This window comes from Amphiura filiformis, chromosome 14, assembly GCF_039555335.1.
Source record: "Amphiura filiformis chromosome 14, Afil_fr2py, whole genome shotgun sequence".
In the NCBI taxonomy this organism is placed as follows: Eukaryota; Metazoa; Echinodermata; class Ophiuroidea; order Amphilepidida; family Amphiuridae; genus Amphiura; species Amphiura filiformis.
The window spans coordinates 59,841,798-59,854,849 of NC_092641.1; the positions used below are offsets into that span (position 1 = coordinate 59,841,798).

At 35.4% G+C, this 13,052-nt stretch overlaps 2 protein-coding genes across 5 annotated transcripts in view; one reads left to right on the forward strand and one right to left on the reverse strand.

Annotated features, from left to right (window-relative positions):
* The window catches only part of LOC140170381 (uncharacterized), a 105,422-nt gene that overhangs the window by 69,053 nt on the left and 23,317 nt on the right, over positions 1–13,052 (forward strand). The window lies entirely within an intron of this gene.
* On the reverse strand, positions 1,242–6,280 carry LOC140169102 (uncharacterized). Its single transcript, XM_072192371.1, has 4 exons — positions 6,199–6,280; positions 4,924–5,505; positions 3,558–3,656; positions 1,242–2,082 (listed from the first exon to the last, which is right to left on the reverse strand). Exons 1-4 carry the CDS (start codon positions 6,227–6,229, stop codon positions 1,277–1,279), a joined length of 1,518 nt encoding a protein of 505 aa, XP_072048472.1. The 5' UTR covers positions 6,230–6,280; the 3' UTR covers positions 1,242–1,276.

Genomic DNA, 13,052 nt, shown 5'->3' on the forward strand with positions numbered 1-13,052 from the left:
TTTCTAATTCTAGTTCTATAATTTACAAAGCAAAATATAGAGTCTGTTGCATATTTGGAAACAGCTCTTCTAAAAGTTACAAAGATACAAAGGATACTGTATTGCATATCAATGAAAACAACTGTTCCTATTCCAGTTCTATAATTGACAAAACATTGTGCAAAGTACAAGATTCTGTTGCATATTTGAAAACAGTTTTTCTTAGTTTAGACTTTTTAGAAGTTACAAGTATACAAAGGATACTGTGTTGCATATTAATGAAAACAACTTTGCTTATTTTACTTCTACAACTGATTCTGTTGATTCAACAAGATTCTGTTGCATTTTCAAACAGCTTTTCTCAGTTTTGAGCTAAAAGTTACAAAGATAAAAGGTACAGACATGACCTTAGAGCCAAAGTGTTCCCAGTGTGTATTATTTTGGCCCAATATACTCGCTGACATGTAAGTACCAGAAAATGTTGTCTGTAAAATCTTCCCAGTGACATGCTAAAAGAAGGCGGTTCTCGAACCACAAGTCTTGCCTGCTTTCGCGACCGCCTGTTTTCGCGATCGCTTTTAGTAAACGTAGTAAAACAATGGCTGTAAATGGTGACTGTACCTACCAAGTTTCATGCCCATACGTCAGTTTTTAGTAATTTGACCTCAGATGAGCCCTGGTGACCCCAAAAAGACATTTCAAAAATTTGGCTCTAAATGTTGACTGTACCCACCTAGTTTCATGCCCATTTATTTATTTATTGTTTACTGTGTTATGATTTATGGTTAAAGTTGTTTCTATTCACCAAATATTTAAATTATTTAAGCAAAAATATATCGGCTTGTTCCTTCTAGTTTGTTGTGTTGTCTTGTATCTGTCCGTTTAGTAAAAATTATGCCTTGTTAAGGCCCTTCACAATTAATTCTTAGTTTACTCTTTTAGATTTAAAAAATGCACAAGGTAACTTTGAATTATTAATTACTTTCTATTTTCTTTATTTTGAAACGAGTGACCACAGCACAATATCAACAGTACATTTTGGCACTGCGAATTAAATTATATTGCAATTATGGTTATTATGGCTGATTTTATACGTTGATAATAATGCAGCGGTGTTCGTTATTTGTTCAGCATCATAGTTAAGATGATCAAAGGAAGAAAGCAAATTAATATAATTAAAATGGAATTTAACAGAGAAAATGTAAAATTAAAATCAAATAATTTTAATTATATTTTGCAATTCTCAATTTTTGATGCAGGAGGGAAACAGTAAACTAAAAATCAATTATGAAGAACCTTATTCCAAACTAAATATTTTTATTTTACATGGGTAATGTATAGCTACTGCAAGTAGCCCATATGATGTGATTGACAACCCTTTATACCGCACATCACTCACATTATCAATGACACATCCAGTGTTGTGATACTCTGTTGTGTCATTTCTGTCCCAGGTGTACTTGCACACACGCCCCTTCCCATCACTCCAATGATAACATGCAGCATATAGCTGCCTTGCATCATTCCTATAGGATACAGATTTAAATCCCCAACCATCAGGTGGTTTTATTCTACACAGATCCTGACCCAGATCTCCCATTGGTTTGATTACCATTTCATGATAACCCATTACCACCAAATAATCTCTACTGATGGTGAGATCACATGGAGTGAAACTAAGGTCTACGATCCTTTGCTGTGTAAACCCTGGCAAACTACAAACTACCAATGCGTTCCTATCAATTAAACCTATCACAGCTGTATTGGCATTAGCTGCAATACACCATGGCACCACATTCCCATCATGAATCTGATATTTCTTTACATGGTTTGATGCATCATGGCATTGGAACTGATACACATAGGGGATTGTGTCACATATCACCAATATGCAACCTGGCATAGACTCACTCACTGCTACATCACATGGATACACACTACCTCTCCACTCATCGGATGCCAGGGTGTACAGTAGACGTGTCTCCTCCCTGTTCACATGATGCACCTCCACATTTTGTAGCTTACAAATAGTCAGATGGTCACTAGCCACAAAATTAAGTTCTCCCCAAGAATCAATATGATGCTTAAACTTCCATTCCAACCCTGAAATGTGAAGTAATAACAGCAATTGAAATACTATTTAATTAATAAGTAAGGAATGAATTGAGGGGTGAATCCAGGGAGTGATTGAATGAATGAAATAAATGAATGAATGAATGAATGAATGAATGAATGAATGAATGAATGAATGAATGAATGAATGAATGAATGAATGAATGAATGAATGACACCACTGCTGTGAATATATTGGTTCTTAACCCTATTTATTACCCTAAATTTTGTACAGTGATTGAATGAATAGTGAGCTTGAGCTCTTTTATTAAAGGCAATATATATACACATGTATACCTATGTGACTCTGGGCACATATTTACACATGTTATACCCATATGACCCACGGGCACGTATTTACACATGTTATACCCGCATGACCCATCGGCACATATTTACACATGTAATACCCATGTGACCCATGGGCACATATTTACACATGCAATACCCATGTGACCCATGGGCACATATTTACACATGTTATACCCACGTGACCCATATGTACATATTTACACGTGTAATACCCATGTGACCCATGGGCACATATTTACACATGTAATAACCACATGACCCATGTGTACCGCCATACCAAGACCACCAAGTGATCAGATGATGACTACCACAAAGTCCCCAATATGCAAACAGATTAATTTTTTGAATTTGTCATGTTTTCAAAAACTAAATTTTGAAAGTTTTTACTAACGGAAAAAATGGAAACTCTTACAATAACACTTATTTCAGGTTGCATAAAAACATTGATTGTTGGAAACCGGAATTTTCAATAATTTTTTATCAAATTTTGTCCTGAAAAATAGCACAAAATGTTCTTGAAATGTACATTGTAGGAACACACTACTTTATTGAAAACAACATGGAAATTGATTAGATGTGATGTAGTTCTATATGCTCTTCAGGTGATATAACCACAGGTGATATCACTTGAGGTGGTCCTATTATTACTTAGCCAAAATAACAACTCTGTTGTGTTATAGTTTTCAGCAGGGTTCTTCGGTGGTCTGTCAATTTGGTGCAGTTTATGGCGTATACGGAAGTGGGGTTCAGATTGACTAAATTGAATCACGTGCCTCATGTGCCTTATTCGCTGGTCAAGCAGTGTAGCATCACGTGATTTAGTTCTTTTTACGCGATATTTAGACAGAGCAGATATAATGGCTATTGATGACATCTGTTCAAAAGAGTGTGAGCTTAAAGTTGGTATGAAATTGGGACCCCAAAACAATTGTTTAAATTGGTGTCAGACCCGTTATAATGATACCGTAATTAGCCCCCGAAAATGGCTTTTATTCTAACACTTTTTTGTTATTAGTTGCAATTTTTACTTTTTAAGAAATGAACTATTTTATCGGAAAACTGGGACAGATATCATCACCTTTAATTCCAAATCCCTTAAAGATTATTATTATGTTTACGCCCACTTAATTTGCTATATAAGCTACTTCTGTTACCTTGTGAGTCCTTTACAGTGCTGCCTGCTTGGGTTGGTTCCTTGTCTTCTGAAATCATTGGTAAACTGTCTTCAACATGTATCTTAGGCTTCACAGCATCTTTTGCATAAATATGAAAAAAATTTACTTTCCGATGCCGCAATTAAAGGGAGATGACCTTATTGGTTTAGACAAGCCTGGGCATTCGGGGGTGCGGGTCCACAGGGTCACCGTTGGGGGAAAATAGAGAGGCTTTACGGCCAGAAGGGCAAATTCCAAAAATGTGACATATTTAGTCTGCTATAGGACCAGACGGGGGAAATGAAAAAGAAAAATGACAAACTGTAAGAAAAAACAACAGCATTTTGTAGGCCCTATGAGCGGTATTAAAGTTATTCTCCATCCACTGTAAATATTGTTATACAAAATACAGCCTACAAAATTAATAATGTTTCAGAGAGAGAAAAAAACCATAGAATATTGATTTTGACTTTTCATTTTTAAGGCCTATAATTGCAAGAAGATGAGAAGTGCATAATTTATTTAAAAGCTTAAAATGACAACAATTACTTATTGATATATGCAAGGGAAAATCCCGGGGGAAAATGCATAGTGGTACAATCAGCAAGTGAATACAATAAAATAAGGTAGAAGAGATGCTTAGTGAACGTACAGACTAGACAAAAATCTATTGGAGATCTTGAAGATGCAAAACACCTAGAAGTTTGAGGAGAGTCGATACAAGTTACTTTATCCAACAGTAAAGAATACAGAATGTATTGAACCACCAAAATTCACAATCCCATTTGACAAAGAGTAGACTACACCGGTTCTATTGCATACCAGACTGCCAATGCTCTTATAGAAATACTTGCTTCACTTGTTGGCAAATCAGAACATCATGTGGCCTACCTCCAAAGGGAAGGGTCAGCAAAGCAAATTATTATTAAAATGTGAAAAAAAAAATGGAATTATACATAAAAACTTTTTTCTCTCTCTTCACTATTTCAAACCATCAAAAAAAATGGGTCAACCAATTCTCCAGCCCCCATTGGCAAGAGCGACCTGGGAACGCCACTGATGACATCCAACTTCTCCATTTTGTCATTACTAATAAATAGCGACCCACACATATTTCCCTATGCAGAAATTAACCAGTCCACTTGTATCTGCGCCAAGTTAAATGCAAGCGGATCAGTGCATTTCCGAAGTTAGTAAATAAGGAAATACACAAAATTGGCAAATATACATGCAGAAATACAAGCGGACTGGATACTTACCGCATTGGGAAAATTTATATATGCAGATTGGTGTAACAACTCATGTGGTATTACACTGCGTTTGTCTAAACAAATAACAATAATTATGTTGCCAAAGTCACCCTTACCTTGTTTACTCTGGAAATAGGTATTCTCAATTTTCTTTTTACTTATGTCTACATATTTCACCATCTGAATCATCTCCATCTGAAGAGCATTATTTGTTTGAACTCTTTTTGCTGGAATCACTGTTCTGATTAATTGTAAACATCTTGGATTTTCACATTCTTCAAACTCGTAGACTACTCCCATATATGCATTAAGGAACTCATCACAGCATAATGCCAATCCAGGGAATGCAATTGATCTTAGATCTTGTCGATCTGCAGACCTTAGTGTCGTATGCAAAGCAGTTCTAAATTTTGCGGTACCTTCATTCAGTCGAACCTCTACGTGGAATAGCCTTTTGTTTTGCCCTATGTTCCCTGCAGATGTACATACAACACCTCGATTCACATAAAGTCCACCTTTTGCCTTTTCTTGGGCATATTCTTTTCGGACGGTGTCCCCAGCCGAGTCCAATAATCCATCAAGGTCATCAGCACCGGGGTAGATAAATCTCACCAAAGACTCAGTGTCTGCATTAGTAATATCACCTTGTTGTATTTGTATGCGAACATGTCGTCCAAATGCATCCATTATTAGATTCGCTGTAAAGAATGAGACAAGAATAAGTGTGGTTATGCAAACAACAATGCTGGCCCCTCTTGACAAATGTCCCCTCAAGCCCCCCCAAAAAAACAAATTCGAGTAATGATTCAGTGTAATGCGAGGATGTGGTAACAGCACCAGTAGAGGCAGATCAGGTGAAGGGAATACAGGATGTTCCGAGTGAACCTCACCATCATCCGCAACCACCTATCGCGGTAGAAATAGTTCGGTTGACGATCTTGCAGGTGACATCAGAAGTTAGCCTAGTACAATACAGGTTTAGCAGTCAAAATCTGACTTTGAAGGTCACAAAAATATTGTCATGATTTCCGCCCTTACCACAATTATCTGATTATGTGAGTAGTGAATTTGAGTAATGATTCGTTGAGTAGTGAATTGTTACCCCACATTTATAGCGCAGTAAAAATGACCCAATGACGGTGAGAGGACTAATAATGCAGGTGAAGGTGTAAGCGCAATAATGCTAGGTGCTCAGTATAAACATTTTCAATGCAACCATGCCTCCACCATGTAGATTGTCCCATTGATTAATATTGACACACACAAAATAGGTAAATGAGATATGATGCCAAGTTAATCATAAGTGATTGGGTGAGAGTGTGTGTGATATTCATTTTTTATTGCTATACATTACAAAATATTAAGTGATATGCATTGTACCAAAAACTTACCCTTCTGAAAACTGACAAATTTACATGTCATGTAATAGGTTAATTTTCTACGTAGGCAAAGTGTTGACTGTTGTATACCTGTGATATAGTTTTCTGAACATTTGACCTTGATCTATTCCTATCATCAGACTATTCAAGTTGAAATTACATGTAGAAACCTTTGTTCTTGGTAAAAAGGACCTTTTCAAAACAGCCCTGAATGCATGTCACGCTATAATGAACCAGATATATGAGTGAACATAGCAGATAAAGGTCGCTACAGACTCTTTAGTGACGGTTGAATATTCGATGTAACATGTGTACATAATATTTAACCTATTCTCATTCTATTTCCAGTAATGTTAAACTTAAACAAATGTTTGATGATGTAAAATCGATAATATTCCTAACAGACATTCCACATTTGATCAATTTTATGTAATCAAACATTCATTAGAAGTTACACATAACTGGAAATAAAATGGGAATAGATTAAATAATGAAGACATATTACATCAAATATATTTTGTCAAATACTCAGTGTCTGTATGACCCTTAAGCCAATGAAATGTGTGTGTAGAGCTATGGACCAGTCCATTCCCAGCAAACACAAAACATTTTCGACATTCGCAAAAGATAATAAAAGATTGTCAGAAAACGTTTAAATGTCGGGTTATATGAAGGGTATATTAAGGGTATGAAACGTTTTCATAACATTAAAAAACATTTTATGATAATCTACTGCACAGCAAACACAAAATGTTTTACAGAAAACGTTCAAATGTCGGGTTATATAAAGGGCATAAACAGTGAGTCAAAATAATATTGAGACAAAAATAAAGCTGACACACAATATGAAGGAAATCGCAAAGCTTGATTTAAAAGGTGTCGTTTCTGCCTCATATGCAAGATTTCTTTTCCGGGAGAAAACGCCCAATAATTTCCTTCTGATATGTCATTGGCCTTAACTCAAGAACCGCAATACCTATGGAAATATCGATGATAATTAAATGCAAGACTCATTTACTATAAGATCAGTAAATTTATTTATATTACACTGCTGTTTTTTAGTTAAGTGACTAAAACTGGATAGATATTGCGCCGTCACCCCTCTTGAGTGAATAGTTTCAGTCTTTTCACTCCGGTTATTGTATGACTTGTACCCTTTCCCTTTGTTCTCATCATTAGTACAATGTATCACCGCGAATGCATGGGGCACTTAACGGATTGAAAAGAAAATATCTTGATCTTAGGGAGATCTCTGTTTGAAGAAGAGTAACTGTAGAGCAAAGATGTGTGATCTGCCTACCACGAAATAAGGGTAAAGTCGCAAGTTGGTAGTTTCGATACGTCCTGGCACCTGCGTAGGTGTTCTTTGTGTCACACACACCTGTGCAAGCCAATAGTATGTCTGTAAGTCATTCGTGAATGGGGGCACAATGGGTCATTCGCGATCGCGAAGGACATACTGCTGATTTGTACAGTTGCGCGGCAAACATAGAAAATCAACTCAGCAGCAAGGAACTACCAACTGGCGACTTTTTTCCTCATTTTGTGGTAGTAGGTCATTTATGCAGTAACAGAGGATATGATTGCAGACTACACACACTTAAATACATACTTTATAGGCAAAATGCAAAACTGTCCTTTATAACAAGACCCACATTTCCCATTTATTATTTTTGTATTCCAAATTATAGAGAACCAGATCATTAATCTTTCAAAAATGTCATTTGTAATTAAATGATTCATTATATGTAATTGAATTTACATGCACAAACTGGGCGATCTATTCTTTACTGATTGCATCATTATATGCCTATCATGTTTGCAGTAGTTCACAAAAACAACCGGCACGTGCCTGAAAATGTCACGGTGGCATAAGCTCCTTGCTACAAAACCAGCTCTCAGTTTGTTTGACTACATTTTACAGTTTTGAAGGATTTAAGTTTTTATCCATTCTAGTCATAATTAATTACATTGAACATGGTTAAGTCTCTTTCCAAGTTTAAAACTGTGATCGATTTCGTGTCTCCCCTTTTATTTATGGTTTTCTTGTCTCTATTATAAAGGTTTTTGAAATAAATAAACATGATAGATTCTTCATTATTATGTAATTGAATTTACATGCACAAACTTGGCGACCTATTCTTAACTGATTGCATCATTAAATGCCTTTCATGTTTGCAGTAATTTAAAAAACAACCGGTACATGCCTGAAAATGTCACGGTGGCATAAGCCTTGTTACAAAACCAACTCTTTTGCTTGACTTAATTAGATATGATTTTTGAAGGATTCAATTTGTATCTATTCTAGTCACAATTATTAATTTCAGTGAACATTTGCATGTACAAATTTAATTTAATTTTCAAAAATATATCTTGCATTAGACATTTAAAAAACTTATATAGAATTCATGTTTTATATTCAACAGTTCAAATAATATAAATTGAAGGAAATAGATAGTCAGTAATTTAATGATAAAATAACCGATTGAATACTGTGGTTCGTTGACATTTACGTGGCATTGTATGACAGATATCGGAAAGTAATCTCGTTTCTTTCTTTGCTCCTCACGGTATAGTTGGTATTAATTTGATTTTTAATCTCATATAGTATATAGAAGTCCTATCGGGTGTTTGACAAATGATATACGGCGTTCTGTGTAATAACCTTTTCTACGAAGTACTATTCCGTATCCACGGGTTGCTGTTTTATTTTGATATTATAGTTCTATTACAAGAACTTCTAAATTCTAGGCACGTTCGTACTCACTATATCTACGTTCATGTCAATACCAAGCATAAACATTAAACTAATACAGATTATGATGTTCTTTGAATAGTCTTTTAGCTGATATTTTTGTCGTCTGTGAATTACTTCCCGCGCATTTAAGGGATTGTCAATAACAATGTAAGTTTGCCAGTGCCTGAGGATACTATTACGTTGCAATGACCGTACATGATTGCAATATCGATATGGCAAAAGGGTGGGAAATAACATAGCTGCCATATTGATAATTATCTCTTATTAACACTTTTGAAACGTCTTAGAACTAAGATGAGCCCTAAATAAAGGTATAATAAAGGAAGCTTTTAGTCTTCAAAATGTGCATACTCGTTTGACTTAGCAAAACAAAATTTACATTACTCTCATACTCTGAAGTAAAAAAAGCATTCATATGAATCTACTTGCCAACAGCGTGACGATTCTTTGTATACACTGTGTATATCACGAAAGTGAATCCAACTCACTCGTGATTGGTTGGTATTTTCATTAAGTGTGTAAAGTCGTGCGTTTGCGTTGTATTAAAAAAATTCGATCACAGTTGGATCGCGAACAGCTGTTGGAAGCTGTGTTCATTCAAATGATATTGCAACCCGTTGAATAACCTATTCAAATTCTACACCTAATCAATCTAGGATATTATTGTAACCTATAACCATGTTACTATATTATTGTAACAAAGAGCGACGTCGTTAGAAAAAGTGTTATTTTCACAACCGGTAAGTAGGCCATATTCCTTCTCAATTAGTCCCAGAATCCTTTGCAAAGTTCATGTTTGTCGATTTGCAAATCTTCAGTGCGCATGTTCTACTATGCAGTAACGATCTGCACATTGACAATGACGTAGCTTCATTTGCAAAGGCTTTCGGGACTTATCGCAACGATCTATTCACCAAGCTTATCACAACGAATTACCCCACAATTAGAGTAAGTAAATTTGTGTGTACATATGCCAAATTGATTGTTCCATGTATAACCTCCCGAGAAAATGTGGTTTTAGCAACGTCCCTCCTGATTTGCTCAATTCTGGTAAAACAATTGAGCTTAATATTTTTGGTATCATTATTGTAATAATAGTATTGTTATCAGTATTATTTTTTAAGCATGCAACGCTACTTCTGACATTGTATCTGAGCTGCTTGTTATCTCTTTCGTCTATATCAAAGTAAAATTTGGCATAATTGCATTCCTCAACTTAACATACTTTTATTAAAATCTCATGTGTAAAATATAAAATATACCCGTTGTAAGGGATAGGAAATCCTGGATTGCAAACAGTATTGGTTTTAATTTATTCCTTTTGATATATTGCAAGTTTAAATTTTGAATAATATTGATGATAAATTAAGTTACCCGTTACATAATCTCATTTATCCAGTTCGGAAATAATATTAATATTATCCAGGATTGCCACTCATAAATCGGGAGCAGCGTGGCACACTGGTTAAGGTCTTTGCCTTTGGTGCGAGAGGTCCCGGGTTCAATTCCCCGCAGGACAAAAAAAAAATCTCAGCTCTCCCCGTGGTTCATCTGGTAATGGCGGGGCAGATGATCCATGATAAAGACCTCGTTTACAGGCGGTTCCGATCAGGGTAACGCCCGATTGTCGGTTACACTTGCCTGGCCTGTAAAAATACCCCGACCAGCTATCTACGGCGACCCCCTTCGTTCACCAGGTCTCTTGTGCCTGGCCGAAGTTTCGTCAGCGTTATCTCCTAGATTTCAGCTGTTAATGCCTAGATATGCCCGACCCGACATAAAAAAAAAAAAAAAAATAAAAATAATTCTGTTTGTTCTGGTTTAATTAATATCATATTATGTTATAGCGAATAAATATTTTGCACTTGAAAGTGTATAATTTGAAAAAGTAAATTAGCCTTATCGATTCTGTAAATAAAATTAAATCAATTTGAATTTTTAAAGCGCATTTTTCCATAGGGTTCAAATCGCTGTAATTTCGCTTGGAACTAGTGAAACATTCACAACAAGATTGCATCAACTAGGTCGGTTGCAGCCAAGCCCAGCGCAAACCTATCCGCACTTAGATTGTAACATCCGTCAATTATCTATGCAGCTCCTAAAATTCCATTGGGTAAAGGAAGTTTTTGATAACCAAATCACTAATCAGCAATTTTAAAAGCAGGAGGAAACAGGAGATCCCGAAGAAAACCTGCGGAAGCGAGCATGGATCGAGATAAACCATGTGCACATACTGTCCTTGGGTCCGGCCGGAGCTTGAACCCAGGAACAAAGTGGTGCAAGGCCCACCCCAACTCCCTGTTACTATTAATTTACATATCAATATAGAACTGGTGAACGAAGTACCGGAATAATGTTCCATATTTGTTTCCCTTTTGTAGATAAAATGCGCAATCAACATGATCAATGCACGGTCAATGATAGCTCTATTGAACCAAATTAAACTTGCAATTACGAAGAACACCATAAAAACCTTATGGTTAATGTTATTTTAATAATGAAAACCTAATTTGTGGTATTAACAAGAGCGTGTGTGATATTTATATCGCACACAGCTGCACAGCCACACGGCAACTAATAATGTTACAACATTTCTTCTACGCCCTGATTATTATTACAGATATCATCATCACAAAATGGATGTTGATATATCAACTCGTGATCTGTACACACAATATCGTATGTTGGGCTATATTTGAACTGCGGAAAAGAAATTAAGCATATTTTATGTAGAGGTTTATTGATTTCAAAATGAAGTCAGAATAAAAACTTTATTTTAAGGGTTCGTATGCGCGAGGTAGGTCAGCATCGAGCAGTCTAGAGTTAATCTCACCGATTATGTTTATGATTCGAGTTAATCAACGTAGGTCATGTAATTAAAAGTTCTAAACGGTTAAATGTTCTTATGAAATACTAGTATTAAATGTTAAAATGGACAGGAAAACATAAGTTTCACAGGTGACATTCAAAACTTATATAAACTTGACCAAATATCACGATACGTTACAATGTGATGAACCCGACGAAATTTTGATTTGGAAAAAAAAAGAATTCTTTGAAGATTATTGATGCCAACATAGAAATTGTGTTCTTGACGACATCGTTCTCAAGAAAGATTGGGGATTTAGGAAGTTAGCATGAAAGTTCATCTGTGTGTGTAGATTACATAAGTAATAACACACAATTAAGACTTTTTAAAAGAAATTTTCGGTCACGAATTTGACCTTCATCAGAGGACTGGCATGCCAAGTTCGGGATCAGTGACAATTTAGAAACTTGACACCAAAATTTGGTCGTATACTCTGAGTAACATAAATCGAGTGATGGTTGGTTAACTTTGATGTAGATTGACTCCTTGACATCCTTTTCAAAGTATCTTGCGTCCCGGTCGAGGACTTTAGGAAGGCTTCAGCATGCTTTGTTGGTTGGTCGTCGGATCTTCCTCATTCGCTTTAGGTCGGAACGGCAATAAGAATTATGATATTTAGCTTCATTTACAATTAAATCTTCCCATCTTAAGTCAAACAATGGCTGAGCGGTTCATACTTCTACGAAATTTTCTTTTAGTCTTCCCACAGGATAATTATACATTCTTCTCCAAGCACACTTCTCACGGTTGTTCTGTGGCATATAGAACTGTATTCAGTTTCAGGCACAATTGAATACTGATAGCGCTATTTATTTTAAATCTTGTTTACATCTTTACAAGGAGTAGAAACATCTATAATGGTATTAAAACATCATAAAAATAAGTGACATATAGCAAGGAAATTACTTCTTATCATGATATTAAAGGAATAACTTATAATACTGGGCTAAATTAAATTTAAAATAGTGCCCTCTATTTCAATACAAATATTCAGTTTATAGAATACAAATTGCCACAAAAAGGCAGAAAAAGATTTTAAAAAAAGTAGATCAGATTATAATCTCAAGTTCATAGTTGTTATTACCTGGATGAATGATAATCTTCACAATCATAAAGAAAAGTAAACCTAAGTTAAGAATAGTTAAAAATATATGCGTATATTAGTTTGATAGCTGCTGGTGTTGTAAATGTCTAGAATTGAAAATTATGTAATGTTTTGATAGAAATATTAATAAATGA